This window comes from Pan troglodytes, chromosome 4 (assembly GCF_028858775.2).
Source record: "Pan troglodytes isolate AG18354 chromosome 4, NHGRI_mPanTro3-v2.0_pri, whole genome shotgun sequence".
NCBI lineage: Eukaryota > Metazoa > Chordata > Mammalia > Primates > Hominidae > Pan > Pan troglodytes.
The window spans coordinates 93,295,736-93,318,873 of record NC_072402.2 but is presented as its reverse complement, the minus strand read 5'-3'; the positions used below and the strand labels follow the sequence as shown (position 1 = coordinate 93,318,873).

Sequence of the window (23,138 nt, the reverse complement as noted above, 5' to 3'; positions counted from 1 at the left end):
TTTCCCATTCGTCATTAACCACATTCCAGAGTTAGGCTGGCATTGCAGCACAACTCACTCTGTGCTCTCTGAATAACACCGCAAGGTACTGTAATGCCTCAAATAATGTAAAAGATGATTACCCCAGGAGACATTGCGAATTGCTGATCTTCTATAGAAAACCACAATACTCTCAGTTTGCTAAGATGTAGGTTTCTTGGCTCATATTTCAGTAAAACCATTTAGTGATTAAAGTGAGATAAACACATGATGAAAAAATAATATGAAATTTTAACTCAAAAAATAATGTAGTGAGCTGGTCTCTCTATAGATATTTAATCCTTCTAGGTAGATACACTAAAGATGTTTTAAGTTTCTGGAATATTGGAAGAAGGAGCCTTAACGTTAAACCCTTTAAATTTTGATGTTTTGTAGAAAATCAAAGCAGAAATATTTTAATGTTGATCTCTTTTGTCAATTATCCTTTAAAATTATATTATCATGCATTAATAATTGCATTTTCCCATTCAGGGACAAAATAATGTTTCATTATTTGTACACAACTTGTTTCATAGGAATTTTTTGATTTATGAATGTTCTTTATATAACTTATTTATTTAATTCTCACAGCAGAGCTGTGGCTTTACTCTATTTTTAACCCATTTATGCCTGAGGTTGCAATTTTTTGTGTGTGAAAAATCAGACTTTGGCGATAACCTTGAGCAGTAGGATATAAATAACTCCCACAAGCTTAATGTTCCAATAATGGAACACTAGGCATAAATGAGAATGAGGAATCTGAGACTCAGGAAAGAGTATCTAAATAACCAAGATCAAAAGATAAGATCACACAGATGGCAAGTGGAAGAGCTTGTACCATAATGTGATTTCTCGCATCACAGGTAATGATATTTCTACTATAAAAATACTCTACTTCAGTATTTCAAAGACATGAAATAATAAACTGAGTGTCCAACTGGACATGTGCCTTAGGATAGCTCTTGCTAAATATGGTGGATTTGTCTTTATTTCCAATAATGCTGCAAACATTAGAAGATGTGATAGAAATGTGTCTTGGGAACTTTGCTTTGGCCATTTATCAATATTTTCAACTGTTTCTATTTGATGAAATTAAACTGTTACTAAATAGAAATAGTTCCCTCACATCAAATTTGTTATAGGCTGTGTTACTAGGCTGAGTATTATTTACTTCAGCTCTATAGACTGCTCTTTTCCTGCTCAGCTGATATTCTAGGCTTTTTGATAGTGATAACGATGCCCATTAATATTTGTAACATTCTTTACTTCATAATAATCAGGGAGGTACATTCGATTGACATTTAAGGTTGTTATATTTAGCAAACAAAAATAAATGGCAGGATTCTCAATTAAACGTGAATTTGAGCTCAATAACAGCACACACACACACACACGCTTCTCAACCTACAGTGAGCTTACATTCTTATAAACCCATTTGAAGTTGAAAATATCTTAAATCAAAAATGCATTTGATACACATAATTTAGTAAACATTATAGCTTAGCCTAGCCTACCTTAAATGTGCTCAGAACACATTAGCCTACAGTTTGCCAAACTTATCTAACACAAAACGTATTTTATAATAAAGGTATAAAGAATTTTGAATCAGAATTCAAAATATGGTTTCTACTGAATGCATATTGCTTTCACATCCTTGTTAAGTCAAAAAATCTTAAGTCAAACTATTGTTGGTTGGAGACCATCTGCAACACACACACACACACACACATACACACACACACACACATACACATAAGGTATTAAGTGTGTCCCATATAATATTTGAGATACACACAGGCAAATATTGTGCTAAGCATACATGCATATGTTCCAAATATTATTATATTATTCCTTGTGACATATTTATGTTATATATACACATACATACCTATATACAGATATAGATATATTTCTTATTTATCTGAAATTCACATTTATCTGGGTATACTGCATTGTGTCTGGCAACCATGATTATAAGTGAACTTGAATGAATGGTTGTGAAGCAAACACTAGGTTATCTAACTCTGATAAAGAACATACTTTCCCCCCAGAAACTGCCCTTTTACTGCTTACCTCTGCAAAGTAACTTTTATCTTTACTTTTATCATTATGGTTACTTTGTTCTTCTTTATCGCTTAACCATTTTAATGTATAACCCTAATCTATATGGACTAGTTTTATCTGTTTTAAAACTAGAGAAAACTTGTGGAAAAGGAGTAGATTTTAAAGCCAGAGATGGAAACGAAAGTGAGAGAAAGGGATGGTCACTGTGCACTGGGAGGTACCCAGTTTTGCAGAGGAAAGGCAAATGGGAGACTATGAAGGAACCAAAAAGACAGGAAAAAAACATCTGTAGAGAAGGTCATAGAACCATCCAGAAAAGTGTGAAATGAAAAGATATTAGCATTGGGAAGGTAATGAGAAAATTCAATGAGGGTCACTACAGCAGACATGGGAAGCATTGAATTACTACTGTTTAAAATGAAGTGGTTACAGAAAGCTGAAAATGAAATGTTGGTGCTACACATGCCCTGATCTACAAATATTATGCACAGAATTACAGATTTTCCCATATACGTTGCCTATACGTCAAAGACATTGCTTAATATATGCCTTTATTTTGGGGTAAAAAAGGCTTTTGCTGAACATAGGAAATATGCATTTAATAACTGCCTGTGTATTTTAGCATAAATCCACCTTACAGTTTTCTAATTCAAAGCTCCAAACAACATCCTCAAGTAATTCACTCCACTGTATTCAGAAGTTTAGATTTATCATGCACGATATATATCTCTGTTCATCTTTATAATTAAATGAGGAGGCTGTTCTAGATCGAAAGACCTATTTATAAAGACTGCCTAATTTACTATAATACAATTTCTTACCTTCACCAATAAATCAAGTTATTTTCTTTCATATTGAATTGGTTGGTGGTTGATGTCAAGGGAATTTATGTGCAGACACAACAGGGAATATGTAATCAATACTGCCATAGAGGTATGGAGGTAATTTGCATCCTTCAATATTTGTGCAATTTTTCAATCTTTGCATATGTATCATAGTCACTTAATGAAATACAGGGATAATCCTGGCTTTTTAATTATCATGGCATATAGTTTCTATTTCTCAAAAGTTAAGAAAATAATTCAGATATATCATGATTCAAAATATAGAGACCATTTGCATTTGAACGTTGAAGGTTTACATCTACCTTTTCCCCAGAAAAGGTAGTATTTGCTACCTTTCTGGATATTATTTGCTAGTATTCAGTGATTCCTAGGCTTGTTACATACTTATTTAATAAAAGGAGATATATATATATTTATATATATGTATAAAATCAAAATCTGAGACATTTTTGAGTGAAAGGGGATGTTGTTCATAATTATGTCAGGACATCAGGGCAAATGCAGACATAGGATCCCTCTAGTTAAAGATAAATTCAAATCAACTCAGAAAAATGTTGTACATTGTGTTCCTGATGAACTTATTTTCATTCCTGTTGGTTCCACAGATATTTCTGGAGCAGATGGCACCAGGTAGATACTCCATAAACAATTATCATGTGGACAAACAAAAAAAAATCTCTGTGAAAGTGGTAATGTGACATTGAGTTAAGTGAATTATCCTGAACAGTAATAGCCTCACTAGGAAAATAATTTTAAAATATTTTTTAAAAATTAGCTTATGGTTACTAATAACATCAAACTCCTAATTGTACTGGAGAATATTTCTTAATGTTTGAAAAACAAACGAAATGTTTCCAAAAAAAATCCTAAGACCAAAGTATATTTTAAAAGAATGAGTGCAGATAATAATTATACATATAAATAGAGTCAAATCCTTATTTAAAAACTGACAGTCAGAAGAATGTATTCAAATGACCCTGATAACCTATCAAAGCATACACATTGGCAAGGTACCTCTTCTTACAGTGGGTCATCTGGTAAAATACAATATGAGAGAACCAAGGTGGTGTTACAAAAAAAAGAAAAGATATAGAACTTGTTTTTCTTTGTACAAAATAATAAATAATTTCTGATATAATTTGAAGCCAACTGGATTGAAACTTGAATAAGCTGTAGAATTTTTTACATGTCTTTAGTCTAAAATAAATATTTTATCCTTGGTTAGTGAATTTCTTTTTCTTCTGTTCAAGTTTGGGCAGAATTTTAAATGCCCGTGAGATTATCATTTTATATTATAAAATAGAATACATTTGTGGAGTTTTATGAATTAATTTTATCATCAAGTAATTCAAAGATGGGGAAACATTTTTTGTATTTGTTTTCTCATAATATGTATTTTTTCCTATATATTATGTATCATTCCAGTGCTTGGCATACTAAGTGGCTTTCAGTTCCCATAATATAAACTATCATACAACTTGAATTTGAACCCATTCCATACTGAATCTCAACATACTCCTCCCTAAGTAGCTTGCATAGCAGAATTTTTTAAACCTCAAATACCACTTGATTCTTTGTCATACCATCATATGTTGGCACTGAATTTGGTAGAATTGAGGTGGCCTGAGTCAGGGAGGTTATTTTTATTGACTTATGGAGTGTGACTTGCCACACTTGGGAGTGGCATCTCTCTCTGAAACCTTAGATTTTTAAACCAAGGGTAGCACACAAAACCATTTGAAATAGCTCAAATGAAAAGCAGGCTGACCTTTATCTCCTCACCAATTCCATCTTCTTCTCTTAGTTCACCACGTGTTCGCACCAACTCCATTCTGATCCTCATTTATCAGGAAATTTATATCCAATATTAGGGAGCAATCCATGTCTCACTTATGGTGGCCTCACCTAGGTTACCTGCTTATATGTAAGCTGTGGACTGAAAGGGTAGCTGGAAGAGGTCCCAGTCAGATCCCGACTCAATGACTTATGCCTAGTGTGATCAAGATTTGCCTTGCCAACTACTCTAGTCCCTCTGGCAAGAGATGGGGTAAAGTTGGGAAATAAAAGTCAGGCCTCTGGGAGGGAGAGAGGATTTCAGCTACCTCTACTGTCATGGTAAATTCTGATTGCATCATAAAGGCTCACTCTAAATTCTCTTCCATCCATCATATGCAATAGACCTGAAAAAGGTAACCTCAACAGACAGTAACTCAGCTCATAATGTTTATATCTATCATTTAAAGTTAGCCTCTTTGGTTGACAAGCACCATTCAACGTATACATAGATGGATTCCGACCATGTTGTAAAATGTTGAACCATATGCAATCTTTAATAAAACAAGAATAAGCATTTCAAAATTCTACAGAATGACTCTAAGGTCCTTTCAACTGAAATGTCATTCTCACAGGTTTAGAAATAGAAACAAGAAAAACTGAATGTGTGGCTTTAGATCACACAGTTATTGGCAAAACTAGAGCTGGGTTTGTACAATCATAGCCATTTTCACAAACAAGAAGCTGAGAGGGAAAATTTTTTAATATTAAAATATTAATTTTACAATTTGTTTAGCTGCGAGGGTTGAACGTTATTTCAGAATTACGAGTTCAAAAATAAAGTTTTGCTACCTTTGGTTTTGTCGATATTTATGCCGAAAATCATAATCTCATAAATTAACTTCAACATTATTTTAAAATTACAGATGGCTATATCCTGTATCCCTTGGCTAGATACTTTCTGAATAACAATAAAAACTAATCAATGCCATGAAAAGCAAATATTGCATTATAATATATAATTGTAGTTATATATTTTCACTAATTTTATTAGTTGAAACTTAAATATGCTTTTAGAGCATCTTCTCACCAATTCCATCTTCTTCTCTTTGTCCACCACATGTTCACACCAAACCCACTTCGATCCCCATTTATCCGGAAATTTATATCTAGGATAAGGAGCAGTCCATGCCTCACTTACGGTGGCCTCACCTAGGTCACCTGCTTGTATGTGAGGTATGGACTGAAAGGGGAGCTGGCAGAGGTCCCAGTCAGATCACGGCTCAAATATGCTTTTACAGCATATTTGAGTTTCAACTAATAAAAATGAAAAAGTAAACATATAGTAACTTTATTAGTCTTGAGGGATATAATAAAATTTACAAATGTTCTATTACTTACCCCAAATGAGAAAACATTTTCATAAAAACCAATTAAAATGAAGTATCATTCCATGAAAACATAAAATATTCTTTCAATAATGCACCTCAACATGTACCTAGACATTTAACACATTAATTACATTTTTGATATTTATCTTAGTAAACAAAAATAGTTTTATGATGATAAACAAGCTCAAAATTTGAAGATAACATGCTTCACCTAAGAGATCGACTTTTAAGAGTAAGAACGCTGGAAGAACTCTCATTAAAATCCCTGCGTTCTATTCTCTATGACTTCAGTTAGGACTCTAGAGAGATCCAGGGTAATTGTTGTTGTGTAGCCTTGTTTTCTCTTTCTGGAGTGTTTGTGCTCTTTTTCTTTTCAAATACACACAAAAAAGAAGTATGTTAATATCTAAAGAAAACAGCAGTTCTGACCAATAAATATATAAAGTTTATTTTATTTATTTTTTTTTATTTATTTTTTTGAGATGGAGTCTCACTCTGTCGTCCAGGCTGGAGTGCAGTGGCGCCATCTCAGCTCCACTGCAAGCTCCGCCTCCCGGGCTCACGCCATTCTCCTGCCTCAGCCTCCCGAGTAGCTGGGACTACAGGCGCCCGCCACCAAGCCCGACTAATTTTTTGTGTTTTTAGTAGAGACGGGGTTTCACCGTGTTAGCCAGGATGGTCTCGATCCCCTGACCTCGTGATGCGCCCACCTCAGCCTCCCAAAGTGCTGGGATTATGGCATGAGCCACTGCGCCCGGCCATATAAAGTTTCTAAAGGCTCTTTTCCTGACTTTCCTCTCCACCATACATTTACTGTACATATTTATTTGTTTTTATTTATTTATTTATTTATTTTTGAGACAGAGTCTCACTCTGTCACCCAGGCTGAAGTGCGGTAGTGTGATCATGGCTCACTGCAGCCTCCAACTCCCAGGCTCAAGGAATCCTCTCATCTCAGCCTCTCAAGTAGCTTCAACTACAGGTGCATGCCACCATGACGAGCTAGAAATGACTGGAATGCAGTGAAATAGTTCTTGCTCTGGTGCACCAAACTTCCATCCTTCGTGTTGCTAAGTACAACTGAGCATTTTGGTGCTCAATTTATTGAACTTGTAAGCATCTTTTGACTTTGTTGACAAGATTTACTACACAGCATAATGCTCCTTGATACCCTCTTTTCCCTCAACGTTTGTGACATTATACTTTACTTTCTTCCTACTCTCACTTCTTCACTGTCCTCTGCTATCTCATCCTTATTTAGCGATCACATTGTAGTTTCTCACTGTGTAATCCCAGTCCATTATCTCTCTACATATATTCTCTTGCTGGGCAACTTGAATGAAGTGGACTTCCAATGTCCTCTAGCTCAGGGTAGTTCAGGATCTACATTCAGCAACATATAAGAAGTTATATTTGAGGCCATTCTAACTCATGCAGGTATCTACATTATCAAAGATCATTTTTCTGAGTCCATTGAAAGTACCTAGATATTATTCACTTTTCCTCAGGTCTGTTATAAGTATGCTACTCTAACACGTACTGTGTCGAAGGGAGACAAGGGCAGACTTTTCCTAACTGGTTTCCCTACATGCCCTCTTGTCACCAGGAGTTCTATTCTCCATTTCATTCACAGTCATCTTTTGCAAATTGAAGATTTTATAATGGGATTCTGTAGTTTTAAACCTTTCTTTACACTCCTAAAACAAAACTCACCAGCTTTGCCATGTCCCACAAGTCTCTGGATGCTCTCACCCTTTCCTACAAATCCCTTCTCCTTTCCAAGCTCATTACACTTTAATATCCACTCCATCTATACAAGTTATTTGTCTTCAACCCCAGGAACAAAACAAGGAACATATTTTTTCAAGAATACCTCTTTCTCAGAAAAACAGTCAATTATCTTTTCATGTATGTCAGTACCATAAAAGGAATAAAAAACAGGCTGCTAAGAGAAAGAAAAAAGACTTTGGACACAGGTCCCCACTTGATGAAGCAGAAAGATTCCTTACATCCATCTTTCTTGTTATTACAATACAGATTTGTTATCTTGTTTCAAAGAGCATTCTAAAGAGTTTGTAGTTATAGAAGCTCTTCATGTGGCTGTGAAAAGATTTAGATTATTACAACAGATAATGTAAAATTAGAGAAAGTGTGTTTTTTAATAAACTGTAATGAAAATTTCAAATAAAAAATTTATTTTATTTTATTATTTATTTATTTTTTGAGACTGAGTCTCGCTTTGTTGCCCAGGCTGGAGTGCAGTGGCGCCATCTCAGCTCACTGCCAGCTCCGCCTCCCAGGTTCATGCCATTCTCCTGCCTCAGCCTCCCGAGTAGCTGGGACTACAGGTGCCTGCCACCACCCCTGGCTAATTTTTTTGTATTTTCAGTAGAAAGGGGGTTTCACTGTGTTAGCCAGGATAGTCTCGATCTCCTGACTTCGTGATCCGCCTGCCTTGGCCTCCCAAAGTGCTGGGATTACAGGCGTGAGCCACCGCACCCGGCCAAAAATTATTGTTTTTAAGGGAATATAATTAAATTCAATAAAATTTAATATCCCTCTAAGACCAAAAAATATTTAGTCAGTATGTTAACAACTAGCTAACATTAATGATTAACTAATTATTGTGAACTAGTAGAAGTTTCTACAAGTTATCTATTTTTTATTTGGTTTTCAGATTCGTTTTGTTTTATGATTTATTCATTTATATATTTAAGGTGTGCAACATGATGATGTTTTCCCAATAATAGTTTTCACTATTATTACACAGTGAAATGCTTAGTGTAGTCAAGCAAATTAATGTTTCTGTCATCTCACGTAGTTACACTCTTTTTTCACGTGAAGGGGAAAAAGCACCTGAAGTTTACTGTCTTTGCAAATTTCCAATACAACACAATATTGTTATTAACTAAAGTCCTTTTGTTGTATATTTGATCTCTCATTTTTTGTACATTTACTCACCCTAAGGCCATATGACCCTCACCCTTATGCTGAATGAATGGGTGAACTCCTCTGATCTCAGAAGCTAAGCGGGCTGGGGTCTTGGTCAGATTCATTTAGAATGATGCCGCTTAGATTCTTGCAAAAATTTTTTAAAAGCTCTTTCACGGTGGGATTCTGAATCTTTTAATATTAATTCTTTCCACAATATACACTTTCAAAAGCTATTTCTTTCCGATTTTATCCTTCTTCTGTTATTTCAGTTCTTCCAACATATTTGAATCTAACTATTTTGAGATTAATGACAGTATTGAGAAAATTAATTCATAGGAAATTGGAGCAGCTGTTTCCTTACCCACATTATGGATGCCTAATCCTTAAGATTTGTCAAAATGATTCCCTCTCATTCAGAATTGCCATCATGCAAACTTAGGGTTTAGAATGACTTACCCAGGAGAATGAGAACACAGAGAAGAATAGCGATTAAGGCTCCTGTACTCAAACCAGCCGAGGACAGGAAGGCTTCTGCATGGCAGGTCCGCACGCGCCCATCTCTCTCGCATGCACAAACCCTGATGGTGAGGGTGCTGCTGCTGCTGAGAGAGGGGATTCCACCATCAGAGATCATAATGGGCAGATAATACACATCCTGAACAGTTCGACTAAATCTCCTCCGCCTTGTCAGAATGCTGGCTGTGTTATCTATGATAGACATAAGCAAAACAAAATACACTTAGTCAAGCCGCCATTCAAGATTCACATTTCCTTTAATGGATAAAATGGGGATGTGTATCTTTCTTGTTTCAGTTTATGAAATGGACAAGGGAACACGAAGGGGCAATTATTAAAGAGAAGCTAATATTGGTTCTCCAATTGAGAAACCTATTTAGAAAAATTAATACAGCCGCACTAAAGATGAAAGAAAATAGTGGGAAGACAAAGCAGGAGGAAGCAATGAACATTTTGGACATGGACCTAATAGCTACAAGATTTAAAGGGATGCGGACGGCCTGAAGTCATACACTTAGGGTCCTATACTTTGAAGTGAGCCAATGAGATTTTCTCCAAACCTAGAGGCTCTGAATATAGGTAATAGGAGCACAAATCTGTATTTTTAGCAAACTACTGAGGTGAAGTTATGCATAAAACAGGTATAAGAATAACTGGTTTAGATAATATTTCTATGGAGACAGTAGATCAAGCAACAAACTTTTTAGACTTAGCTGTGATTTGAAGATGTATTGTTTGACCATGGGGAAGTTAATGATGAATAAAATAGCTAATCATATTTTTAAAAATGTGTTTATTAAATGCAATGTACTATAATAAATGCCTGCATGATATATTGTGTTCAATCTATAAAACTTTATGAGGGACAGGGTGCTAAATTCTTTAATTCATAGCTGAAAATAATTTTTGTTATAAATACTAATTTAAAAGTAAATAACCCTAGTCCCAGAGTGTTAGCTGCCCAAAATCACAAAGCTAGTAAATGATAAGGATAAAACCTCTATTCTAGAACCCTGCTCAACACCACAATGTCACATTGCCTCATCTCCAGTTCACTGCCAAATGGTATTGATGGCCGCAGTGCGTATAGTATATGTTTCATTGTACTGTTATTCCTCGTCCCTGAATGCATAGCTGAAAACCCACATGGTCCATACTTGGATGTACTGTTCAGATCCCTTCATAAAATTTCCTGTTGCTGTAGCTATAGATTGCCACCTGCCCCCAGGTCACACTTCTGGAATAGCATATAACTAACGACTCACTGCTGACAGGTTACAAACGTTGGGCCGTCCCCCTTCCTGCACTACTGACAATACTGATGGACAACTTTAGCTCCAGAGCTTTTCCATAGGGTCAGCCATTAAGAGACATTAAGAGTGAATGGCAGCTCCATTTGTCACTCTACCCTGTCGTTCTTCCTTCTCCTGTGATCTACAGATGTTGATCCCAATGGCATACTCCACTAACACCTGCACTCCAAATGCCAATTCAACTCCAGGGAACTCAATAGGCAGCTACATCTATGAGTTAATTATTTTTCACTAAAAAGTAAGTGGGTCATTAGACAATTACAATTAGGACCTCTTTTTCTCTTATCAATGTCTTTTATTCTGAAAATAGAAATTGTATTTTATGTAGGTATGTTTATAACAGTCACAGTGCAATATCCTAAAATGATATTATTTATTGTACATTGCTAAATTAACATAATAAAAAAGCTAATTTTAAAAATATTCAATGCATTACATATAATAAAACACAAGAAAATATGCACATACATACATATATGATTGAGTTACTGAAAATCAGAAATAAATAATCTAATGAGAAATTGAAGAAAATTTTCTTACCTAGTGAAAGAGGAATTTTTAAAAACTACATCAGCTGTCTATTCTTTTTTTTTTTTTTTTTAGATGGAGTCTCGCTCTGTTGCCCAGGCTGGAGTGCAGTGGCGCCATCTCGGCTCACTGCAAGCTCAGCCTCCCGGGTTCACGCCATTCTCCTGCCTCAGCCTCCAGAGTAGCTGGGACTACAGGCGCCTGCCAACATGCCTGGCTAATTTTTTGTATTTTTAGTAGAGACGGGGTTTCACTGTGTTAGCCAGGATGGTCTCGATCTCCTGACCTCGTGATCCACCCGCCTCGGCCTCGCAAAGTGCTGGGATTACAGGTGTGAGCCACCGCGCCTGGCCAGCTGTCTATTTTTAAACATGTTATAGGATAGAGAAAGAAGAAGTGGAGAAATGACATCATGTGTATTATATAATAATTTATCAGTCATGTTTACTCTCCCAGAAAACCTGACTTTTGTGGAAGCAGATCTATCAGCTGTAGGATGTTGCATCACAATGAACAGAAGTCTTTAGTCTATGGGAAATGTGTGAAATAAGTATTCACGGGCACAAACATGTCTGACAATCTCACAGCTGCTCCTCTGAAAAAGAGATGTGAGACACTGGTCGCTGAATCTCAGGAAACACGAATAATAACATGTGAAATGACAGAACATGCAGTGTAGATGGTGGCTCTTTCATGGCTCAGGCCTAGCATACGTCTCATATTAATAATCTTGAAGCATGCTATTTTCAGGAAAACTATTGGAAATGCAATCAGAAACAAGACAAATACCAGAATATGTTTCTAGTGCATTTTAAGTCCTGAAATAGAAATCTCTAAGACATAAGGACATAAAGACGTTCATTCCTGTTTTTCCCATTAAAGTTTCGACTTTTGAAAAGAAAGAATAATTCAGGAGGCAAGAGCTTCCCACCTAGAAAGGCTTAGCACAGCAGAATAATGAGCTCTTGACAAGGGCTATTCTGTACCTCACCGGAACAGTAAAAAATGTACTTGGCAGAAGGCTCACTGAACTTGAAAAATAAAATTTTGAACACTGAGGAAGAATATGAAAGGAAGAAGAAATATATATATTACATAGATATGTATTATATAGAAATATATATATTATATAGAAATATATATACACACATACAGATATACACATACACACAAACACAACACACCATACACACAAATTCACACATGTACATATATATGTGTATATATCAGACACAATAAAATACGTCTTGTTGAAATTGCAAAATTAGGCGACAAGACCCATAACAAATCTCTAACGCGATATACAATGGTTAAAAAAATAAATGAGGGCCAGGCGCAGTGGATCACACCTGTAATCCCAACGCTTTGGGAGGCCAAGGCGGGTGGATCAACTGAGGTCAGGAGTTCAAGACCAGCCTGGCCAACATGGTGAAACCCCGTCTCTACTAAAATATACAAAAATTAGCTGGGTGTGGTGGCAGGCGCCTATAATCTCAGCTACTTGGGAGGCTGAGGCAGGAGAATTGCTGGAACTCGGGAGGCAGAGGTTGCAGAGAGCCGAGATCACGCCATTGCATGCCAGCCTAGGCTGTCAGCAGCGAGACTCTGTCTCTAAATAAATAAATAAATAAATAAGATATTATAGAAAGTCTCAAATGGCATCCAAATGAATAAGAAAAATTAATATAGGCTGAATAAAGAGAAAACATAGCAGGATAGAACATCTGTGGATGAGAAGTACTAATTGTCAATGTCAATCTGTAATAATGTGCACCATAGCTGGGTTCTTAATTCTAACTCTCTATAGCTTGGATGAAGACAGCAGATTATAGAACACTTGGAAGCCAAGCTAGTAAAGCTAATGTATTAGATTAAGATTCGAGGAGATTTTGTATAGCCAGAACAAAGAAATTTAACAATAAGACAGGAAATAAAGATGCATATTAGAGGCTAGACTTTGGAAAGTTTCACATAGGGAGGATCTTGAATAGCAGCTTTATTTTAAAATATAGATAGATGATTGACAGATAGGTAAATAGGTACATAGGTAAATGATAGATAGATTAGATAGACAAATATAGACATATAGCCATAAGTCTACAGAGCTGTCAAACAAGCTAAACAATCTGAGAGCATTCAATAAAGATGAGAAATTTCTGCTTCTCTTTATTGAAAGGACGGCTGCACTGGAGTACTGGGCATAGTTTTGGGTTCACTGCATTAAAAGTGAAATTTTAAGCCAATAATATGTGTTTAGAAGACTTTGGGACATTAAAAAATAGTTTGGAAAATATTTCACATGAAGAATTAACGGAACGTTTACATGTCATATATGAATTTTGTTGACAAAAGGGCCCCTGAAAATGTCCAGAAAATTTTGGAAAACTTTTTATCTTTATCATTATAACCAATATGTTGTTAGTATTTCCATAAACCATACCCTTAGTTTAATGCAGAAATAGTTTTGCATATATTTTAATATTTAAAAATAGATGACAATGCATTATTTATGTTGTTATATTATCCCATTTCTTGTTCAAAAAGAATATGGACACAAATAGGATGAAGCAGAGAGGTTGTCACACACATATATAATATCAGGCTTATGCCTACACTCTAATAATACCCTGTGATAACTGTGAAATAATTGAAATTTCATTTATTTGAAAAGCAATCATAATAATAAATATAATTTCTCCATCTTTCTAGCAATAAATATTCCAAAGATGTTTACAATTGGTAATAATGTTGTGGGGCTATTTCACAAAAATGTTTGCCATAAAATATATTGTTTGGTAGTTATGCATTCAACTTCTGTATTTCCACAGGCCACAGAATACATTAGTAGAATACAAGTTACGTGCTTCTGGAGATCAGATGTAGTTTTCTTGAGCTACTATTATATGTCTCATTTTTTTGTTCAATAGTTTGAAAGACCTTGCAGGATAGACTTTAATTTATGTGCCACTGTAGCAAACTATAATACAGTTCAATTTAAAATAAGGCATGTCTTTAAAATAGGTTTTGGGGCAAAAATAAATCCTATTTTTTAGTCCAAAATTACCTTATAGCTTAGAAAATATTAAAAAGTATGTGTTTTTTGAAACTGAAATTATCAGACACCTACTCTCAGTTATATCAGCAAATTTATTTTCTGATAATGCAGGCAAAGATATATTTTATTTCAAGCATAGCCTGCCAGACCATTAAAGTAATATTTCCAAATCTATCAGAACAGCAGAAACATTTGAAATCCTCAGATGTGGATCTCTCATTAGACCAAAAAATTTTTTAATGTGTATGAAGAGAAAGCTAGGAAATACAGCTCAACTTCCACCAGACAAATCAATAGGCATGGTTTCATATTGTCTCTGAGTTTTTTTCAGTCTTGCAGCAGAAATAGAATCTATTCATAATTTAACCATGATCAGAGTGCATGCATCAAACAATGGTGTTTTGCATTCCCTCAAAGCTCCCTTTCCATAATCGGTACTTGATTAATAATGATTTGAACTACACTCAGCAGGAACTTGTCTTCTGTTACAATTTTATTATATTGACATGGAGAAAGAAATTGAAAGCAAAATGAACTAATATATCTTGTAACACTTCAGCAGCATGTTCTCTTTATGCTCTTTAACGAAGGTTTATTTCTTCGTATTCTCTGACTTCCCTTTCTTTGAATCTTACAGTGGCTTAATCTCCATTTTCGGACTCTGGATTCTGCTTGTTCATCTAAGTTTGCAAACATCCTTGTGGCCTTACTTGTCTTTCTGCCAAACTACAAATGCATGATCCAATATGTCATTATGTTCTGATTTGCACCCTGGAATGTCATCCCTTTGACCATCTGCCACACTCCTTCCTACTTGATAATCTTAAAATCCTGGATAAATACAGTGTCCATTGTCTATTTCTGCTTTGGATTCACAAATAATGCTGATACAAATTATAACCATCTTAACTGATTCCACCTAGTATATAGAAAAATTTAAAATAAATGTACTTATTTTATAATCTCCGAGGAGATTAGTAATCAATCTGTTAGTGTTTGTTCTTTTTTTTTTCTTTTCTTTTTTTTTTTTTGAGACTGAGTCTCTCTCTGTCGCCCAGGCTGGAGTGCAGTGGTGCAATCTTGGCTCACTGCAACCTCCACCTCCCGGGTTCAAGCGATTCTCCTGCCACAGCCTCCAAAGTAGCTGGGACTACAGGCGCCCGCCACCACACCTGGCTAATGTTTTGTATTTTTAGTAGAGACAGGGTTTCACCATATTGGCCAGGCTGGTCTCAAACTCCTGACCTTTTGATCTGCCCCCCTTGGCCTCCCATAGTGCTGGGATTACAGGTGTGAGCCACCGCGCCTGGCCGATATTTGTTCTTTTATCAGATGCTACACAGTAGCTCTTCTAAGTTTCTTTTGTCCTTTTTCTTCTGAGCTGTTTTTCCACTCTCGTCACGAAAACATCTTTTTCTGCAAAGAAGCTGCCATCTATTACCAAGATTTTTAAAAAAAGTATTTTAAATTGTTCAATCTTTCTTTGCCATTACATCTGTATATTCAAGACTATTTCGGGCTTTACAAAATAAGCACAAATACACATGAAACAACTATGTGATTCTTGAAGAATATCAGGAAATGTGCTTATGAATAACACACAACTTTGTTGAAGTGTTAATTTAAAGAGGAGGGAAATGAAGAAAAAGTGAGCTTTTAAAATAAAGTCCAAGCCAAAATGTAAAATAATTCATAAACATACAACTATAATATAATAACTGCAGAAGTAGAGATAAGAACAGCTGTTTTTTTAAAACAAATATAGGAGTCTGAACTCCAAGAGAAAACTTCTACCTGTTATTTATCACAAACCTTTTATAAACAGTATTTTTTTAGTAGAGAATGAATGAGTTAAAACAGAAAAAAAAACTATGTTTGGAGTCACTAGATTTATAAACACTAAAAAAAAATTGTAAGCATAAATCCTTAGAGAGTTTTAACAAGTGAATGTATAATTCTATTTTTAAAATAGTTTATCTTCACCTGCATTAATGTACATGGTGGAGCAGGTGACTCCTGTAGCACCATGTGGTTCTTAGTAAGGAAAGAATTAAAGCAGAAGAATGGAACCTACTTTTTCACAAAAGGAAAGCAAGTGACATGCAATGATAAAATTAGTTTTTTTATATATGATATACCACATATATAAAAATCTGTTTTTTGTTTGTTTTTTTTTTTTGAGACAGAGTCTTGCTCTGTCACCAGGCTGGGGCACTGGAGTGCAGTGGCGCGATCTTGGCTTACTGCAACCTTCACCTCGCGGGTTCAAGTGATTCTCCTGCCTCAGCCTCCCAAGTAGCTGGGACTACAGGCATGCACCACCACACCCAGCTAATTTTTATATTTTTAGTAGAGATAGGGTTTCACCATGTTGGCCAGGATGATCTCAATCTCTGGACCTCATGATCCGCACACCTCAGCCTCCCAAAGTGCTGGGATTACAGGTGTGGGCCACTGCGCCCAGCCAAAATTAGCAATGTTTTTGTTTTGTTTTTCTACTTCTATTTTTTTTGCTTAGTGAATATGAGTCAGTTTTCTTTCATTCGTGAGTAGGAGTAAAAAGGTGAGAGGTGGTGTGGGCTGGCAAATCCATAAGGGGAAAAATAATTTTATATATAGGTAAAACAACAATCAATGTTTCTATGTTTTACATATATATATAAAACAACAATTAATAGAGTTTGAAATAACCAGAGAGAGAACAAAAGCATATCTTTCTACCTAAAGCAATAGAGCCACTAAAATGGATCACTACAGTTAATCCACAATCTTTTACATTTTAGGGTCAAGATTGTATACATGCTCTTTAATTTCTCACTAGTCAAGCTTAAGTGTCTGCATTCAGGTAAAGGATGGTGTAATTCTCTCAAGGTGCATCTGGATAAATGTTAGTATTTGACTGCTAGGAGAAAGGAGAGCCACCATAGAATAAAATCCATGTGTTCCAACCTCATCCCTGACCTTAGATAACTGACTCAGCAGGACACAGTTACAGCCACATCCATTAGAGGATATATGAGGCTTGATTTGCAACTTAGGGTGGATTATATGTACGTTATTTTGTTTAGGAATGTGAGGAATCACTAAATGGTCTCTTGAAACCCTGTGGATAAAAACAAAATTTTAAATGGTTATACTCTGTAGAGAAATTAAGCATATTACAACACCAGCTGTGAGTTCTTGTTTGAAGGACAAAAATAAACTACGGGAATGTTGACTGCTACAAAGCTGGCAATACCAAAGAAATACAAGATAAACATTTAAAAATTCCCTTGATTTCCAATGTGTATCAAACTACATACCTGCATTTCCCTACCAATGGAGTGTGAAATTTGAAAACACTCCAAAAGACATCTTTCTAACAGTTACATAGTCAACACTGAAAATATCCCTTATTGTAACTTCTATGCAACATCAGCTTAAAGTTATATCTTCTTTCGCCAACCCCAAATAGCCACAAGAAAAAAAAGTTTTCCTGTTTCCTTTTAAGTGTTTTGTTAAAAATTATAAAGCAACTTATAAATGTTATGATCATTTTTAGAAGAATGAATGCTGCAAAAAAAAACAAGTAATAAAGCCAAAGAAAACAGTAAATCTTCAGAATGCCACCAACAAAGTAATAATGACACTCCAAGAAATCTTGTTTCATAGGATTAAAAAAATTAATTTCCAGTGCATTTTTTCTTGTCTTAGAAATAATGTGTTATGTTGACTCATTTATTTTTAAAGAATTCAAGTATCTATGAGAATGGAAAACACATACAAAAAAAGAGAACATAATAAAAACCGATGTGAGTAGTAGATATTCCTGATGGCAAATCATCAAAAAAAAATAAGCATTTTCAAATGTAAAAAACAAATTAAATGTGATTTAGAACCCTGTAAACAGAGATAGAAATGCACACACAATTACTAATAATCTTTTGCCCTAATAAAATCTGTAAGATTTACAAATGTACCTTACAGTTAGAATTAAGCCGGAGAATTAGGTTGGCAAATCTCTTTACATCAAATAAAGCACATTCCCTCAAGAAACAGCAGGAAGATCTTGAAACAGAATGGATTTATCTTTGTAGACTAATGATTTCATATTGGGGGATTAGGTTGCACTTGCATATTACAAATGAATGAACATGGTTATTGTATTCCTGGAAGTCTGGCTCAAGCCTATATTCATAAATTTAGTAATAACATGGCCATAGTTTATTCACTATAGATGTGAAGTTAAGCAGTTAAAATTATACAATGAAATTATTTGATGTTAAAATTAAAAGTTGACATCACAACTTAAAGTAAGAAAAAAACTACATTTTAATCATAAAACATTTCATACTTTTTTGTTGTTTTAGAAAATACAACTTTAAATGCTCTAACTTAAAAATTATCTTTGAACTCTGGTTTTTAAATTTTAAATAAAGTTATGTTATTACCAACATATTAATTAACGATAAAAATAAGGTCAATATTAAGCAAAATTATGTATTTTACAATATATATTATAAAAGAAAAACCCTTCACTTGGTTATTCTCTGAATCAATGTTAAATATTTAATAAATTGGGAGAAATAACTTTCCAGATAAATATGGAGGATTTCTTGGCACAATTTTTTCTAGCCACCACAATTTGGTACTAAAGCAACTAAAGAATGAATGTCAGAGTATCTTATACTGGAGTACAGAATAAGGCACAGTGCTTAGTCATTAGTATGTTCTCATGAGTGAATTAAAATGCCATCGAGTCTCTTCTTTGCTACGTTTCCCTCTCTAGATTTTTCCAACCAAGTAATTGACGCTGCATTCTGTCATCTCTATGTTGTTTTAATCTACTACTTACTGAAAAGTAATCTCTGCTTCACTCTCCCTGGTGGAACAGACTCTATCCTTAAAGTCAAACCATGTTCTACCACTTTTAACAATACAATTTGTAGTGATCTCTCTAAAGTAGCTCACATTTCACCTCCATCAACTGCAAATTACATAATTACATTTCATATCATCATCATTTCCCCAACTAGACAGCAAGCCCCTTGAAAGCAGGACCTGTGTCTTTGAATTCCTTGAATCAGAACAGTTTAAATAACTGCTGTATACCCAGCAGACAGTACATAACACTGGAAAAATTAACTAGCAGAAGAAAAACAATGTTAAGAACTGTCTACAGAATTTCTCTTAAGAAGAAAGGCATTCTTTCCAAGGAACATAAGGAAGGGTGATGATAAATAATAATTTGATGTGAGGCTAGAGTGGTACATGCTGGACAGATAGCTTAAAATGTCAGCCCGAGGGAATTGGGGTGTGTGTGTGTGTGTGTGTGTGTGTGTGCATGCACGTGTGTGTGTGTGTGTAAAGCGTTTGTCTTCATTTTGAATTAGGTCCAATAAGTGAATATATTCATATTGACAATATGCAAAGTGTATTTAATAGACATTTCATAAGAAATACTATATTTTCAATCAATTTATCATTGTTTTTATATGTGATTATATTCAACACTTCATTGTTTCTGGTAAATATTTAATCACATTAGTTTAGAGAAAGTTTATTTTACACTTCACCTTTGAAAAATGTTTATTCTTATTTCATCTTATTTTCATTTGGCAATAATAGCTCCAACAGTTACATAGTCAATATTGAAAAATCCCTTATTGTAACTTTTTGCCAAATGAATTTTATTATAATACAGTTGTTGTTTTCTGTAACATTCAGTATTTTGAAATACCATTGCTTAATTGTCTCATGAGTGTTATCTTAGAAAAGGATTCTTTTATTGTAGTTCTTTCTTTCAAATATCACTAAAAGAAGATCAACTGGCTGTTCACTTCTAATTTTACAAATGAGTATTTTGACACTATCTACTACTTTTACAATTTAAATTCACTGTGTGGAAATCTGTGACATTATTTCATCATCTGTCAAGTTAGAAGATTTTCACTCTTAAATCTATATTTTTCTTCACTCAGGATAATTTCTTTAGTTATTCCATTATTGTTTTTCCATCCATTTATTTATGTTTTAGTTATCTTCAATGTGCCTATTATGACTCATTACATTGCATGTGTGTTTTCAAATTCTTTATTGTTTCATCTCTATGTACACTGATAAAATAATAATTGCCTATATATCTCCATTTTACAAAAGAGAAAACAGAGATCCCGTAAACATAAGGAAGTGGCCATAGTTTCACCTATAATTACTAGAGAAGCCAGGCTTCAAACAGCAGCAAGCTGTTTCTAGAGTCTAACTCCGAAACATTCTATTTGTTTCCCCTTTTGAACTTTCTGCTCACTGATGCAGTTTTTAATAGTGTCCATTTGAATTGTATCATCTTACCAGATTTTTTTAATTTTCATATTAGCTCAAAAAGTCTCACTTAGATATATAATCACGTTCAATATGTCCTAATTCATAATAACTGCCTCTGTCCTTGAACTAACTTGACCCCTGCCATGTCCTCTGATCTTTCTCTAAGAAAGGTGTTTTGAGCTCTGATACCCAGAGATTCCTCCAACATAGTAAGGGATAGTAGGTAGAATTGAGTCAGCATCTAAATATCTTCCTGTAAATCTCAAAGTGTCTCTGCCTTGGAGGTGACTTTTGGGATCCATCCATAGGTCAAGTTTATTTAGCTCTCCATGTTATCCCAGTTAAGATTTGGAAAAGAGAATGAGTTGGAAATCGATTCTTAGGCTATAATTTCTGTCACCTGATATCCCTTTTCAGATGGCTACTAAGCTGGCCTTTCCTTTCCCTGCAGTCTGTACACTCAAACTTTCATTAACAGTTCGTACTGTGAGAACATAATTCTTCGGGAAGAATTCTTTGGGAAGGATATGTAGCAGGCATGTAAAAGTAATAGAGGCAACAAGTGCCTGAGAAACAGGGAATATTCGTTGAAATGGTGACTAATCCTCAGAGATTTTGGAGAGAAACTTGGATTTGCTAGGTACATGAGATGGGGTTCTAACCCAATTTAATTAAATTTGAAAGAGCAAATATCTGTAGCATTCAAAGGAATATCCAGGCAGCAATCATCTTCATGATAATTAGACTATCATTGAACAGCATCCTTTCTCTGAAACTCCATTTATGTCCCAATTACTTAATGAAACTTTTCTCAAACAAATGGTTCTTCATTTATAAAATGTAGGTCTAGGTAAAATACGCAGTTTTTGATCAACAAATTCTCCCACTAAAAACAAAGAGAGAAGCTTAAAATATCAATAAAATCTCAGCCGGGAGCTGTGGTTCACACCTGTAATCCCAGCACTTTGGGAGGCCGAGATGGGCAGATCACCTGAGGTCGGGAGATTGAGACCAGCCTGATCAACATGGAGAAACCCCGTCTCTACTAAAAATACAAAATTAGCCGGGCGTGGTGGCACATGCCTGTAATCCCAGCTACTCGGCTTGAACCCAGGAGGCTGAGGTTGCCGAAAGCCAAGATCGCGCCGTTGCACTCCAGCCTGGGCAACAAGAGTGAAACTGTCTCAAAAAAAAAAAAAAAAAAAAAGAAAGAAAGAAAGAAAGAAAGAAAGAAAGAAAAGAATATCTCCACTTATGGGCAGCAGAAAACTGCTGAAGTGAGATAAATAGAGGAGTTAATATTCTAGAGAAGAAGCAAACCGTTGGTTGCAAAACAGCCTTTCTTCTATAGGTATTTACTTATATTAGGAACTAAGAAGAGGCTGGGATTCTAAGCTGGGGACAGAGAAACGAGGGGAGTTTTTGGAAGTTTCCTGGATCTACAATTAAATTGGAAATTGAGGGACATGGCTGATTTTCCCTAAAGACATTTGTTACATTCAAAATTTAGATTGAAAGTTAAATTGGAAGTTTAACAGAATGCTAAACCTCTAAGCTGAAAAGCCCTGGAAGACAAAAGAAAAGCTTTTTTGTTATATCTTGGTGTTGAACAGTGATTAAAGCTAAAGGCCACTGTGAGTGCACAAGGAGGCTCTCAGTCTAGAGCCCTAGAGGGTCATCCTCTAAAAACAGACAAATCAGAGACAAACTGAAACTAAACAAAACTGCAGATCAGCTGTGACTCAGTTCAGACTCTGAGTGGATTAAAGTGACTACAATCCTCTCTAATTGCTTACCAGAGAAATGGTGAATACTCTCTTGGGAAATATATTATCATTTGATCTTCTGTTAATGCTATAGCTTGAATGTTTTTGTCCCGTCCCAAATTCATGTGTTGGAATCTTAGTCACCGACACAATAATGTTGGGAGGTGGGGCCTAATGGGTGGTGTTTAGGTCTTGAGAGCTCCAGTCCCATGAAGGAATTAATGCCACAGTAAAAAGGGCTTTCAGGCCGGGCACATTGACTCACACCTGTAATTCCAGGATTTTGGGAGGCCAAGGCGGGTGGATCACTTGAGGTCAGGAGTTCAAGACCAGTCTGGCCAACATGGTAAACCCTGTCTCCACTAAAAATACAAAAATTAGCCAGGTGTGGTGGAAAGTGCCTGTAGTCCCAGATACTCGGGAGGCTGAGTTAGGAGAATCGCTTGAACCTGAGAGGCGGAGGTTTCAGTGAGCTGAGATTGCACCACTGCATTCCAGCTCAGGCAACAGAGTGACACTCCATCTCAAAAAAAAAAAAAAAAAAAGGCTTTCAGGAGTGAGATTTTTTTCTCTTCCACTGTCCTGCCACATAAAGAAAAGTGTTCCTTCTGTCCAAAGGTGTCATCTTGGAA

At 35.3% G+C, this 23,138-nt stretch overlaps 1 protein-coding gene across 7 annotated transcripts in view; it reads right to left on the bottom strand.

Moving 5' to 3' along the window:
* CDH18 (cadherin 18) overlaps positions 1-23,138 on the bottom strand; it is a 1,109,578-nt gene that overhangs the window by 2,506 nt on the left and 1,083,934 nt on the right. For 5 of the 7 annotated variants that reach the window (XM_063811379.1, XM_063811380.1, XM_063811382.1 and 2 more), the window contains one exon: positions 9,482-9,733. In XM_063811379.1, coding sequence (XP_063667449.1) covers positions 9,482-9,733 — 252 coding nt within the window. The remainder of the gene's footprint in view (positions 1-9,481; positions 9,734-23,138) is intronic. The other 2 variants (XM_016953515.4, XM_003310770.6) reach the window with 2 other exon arrangements.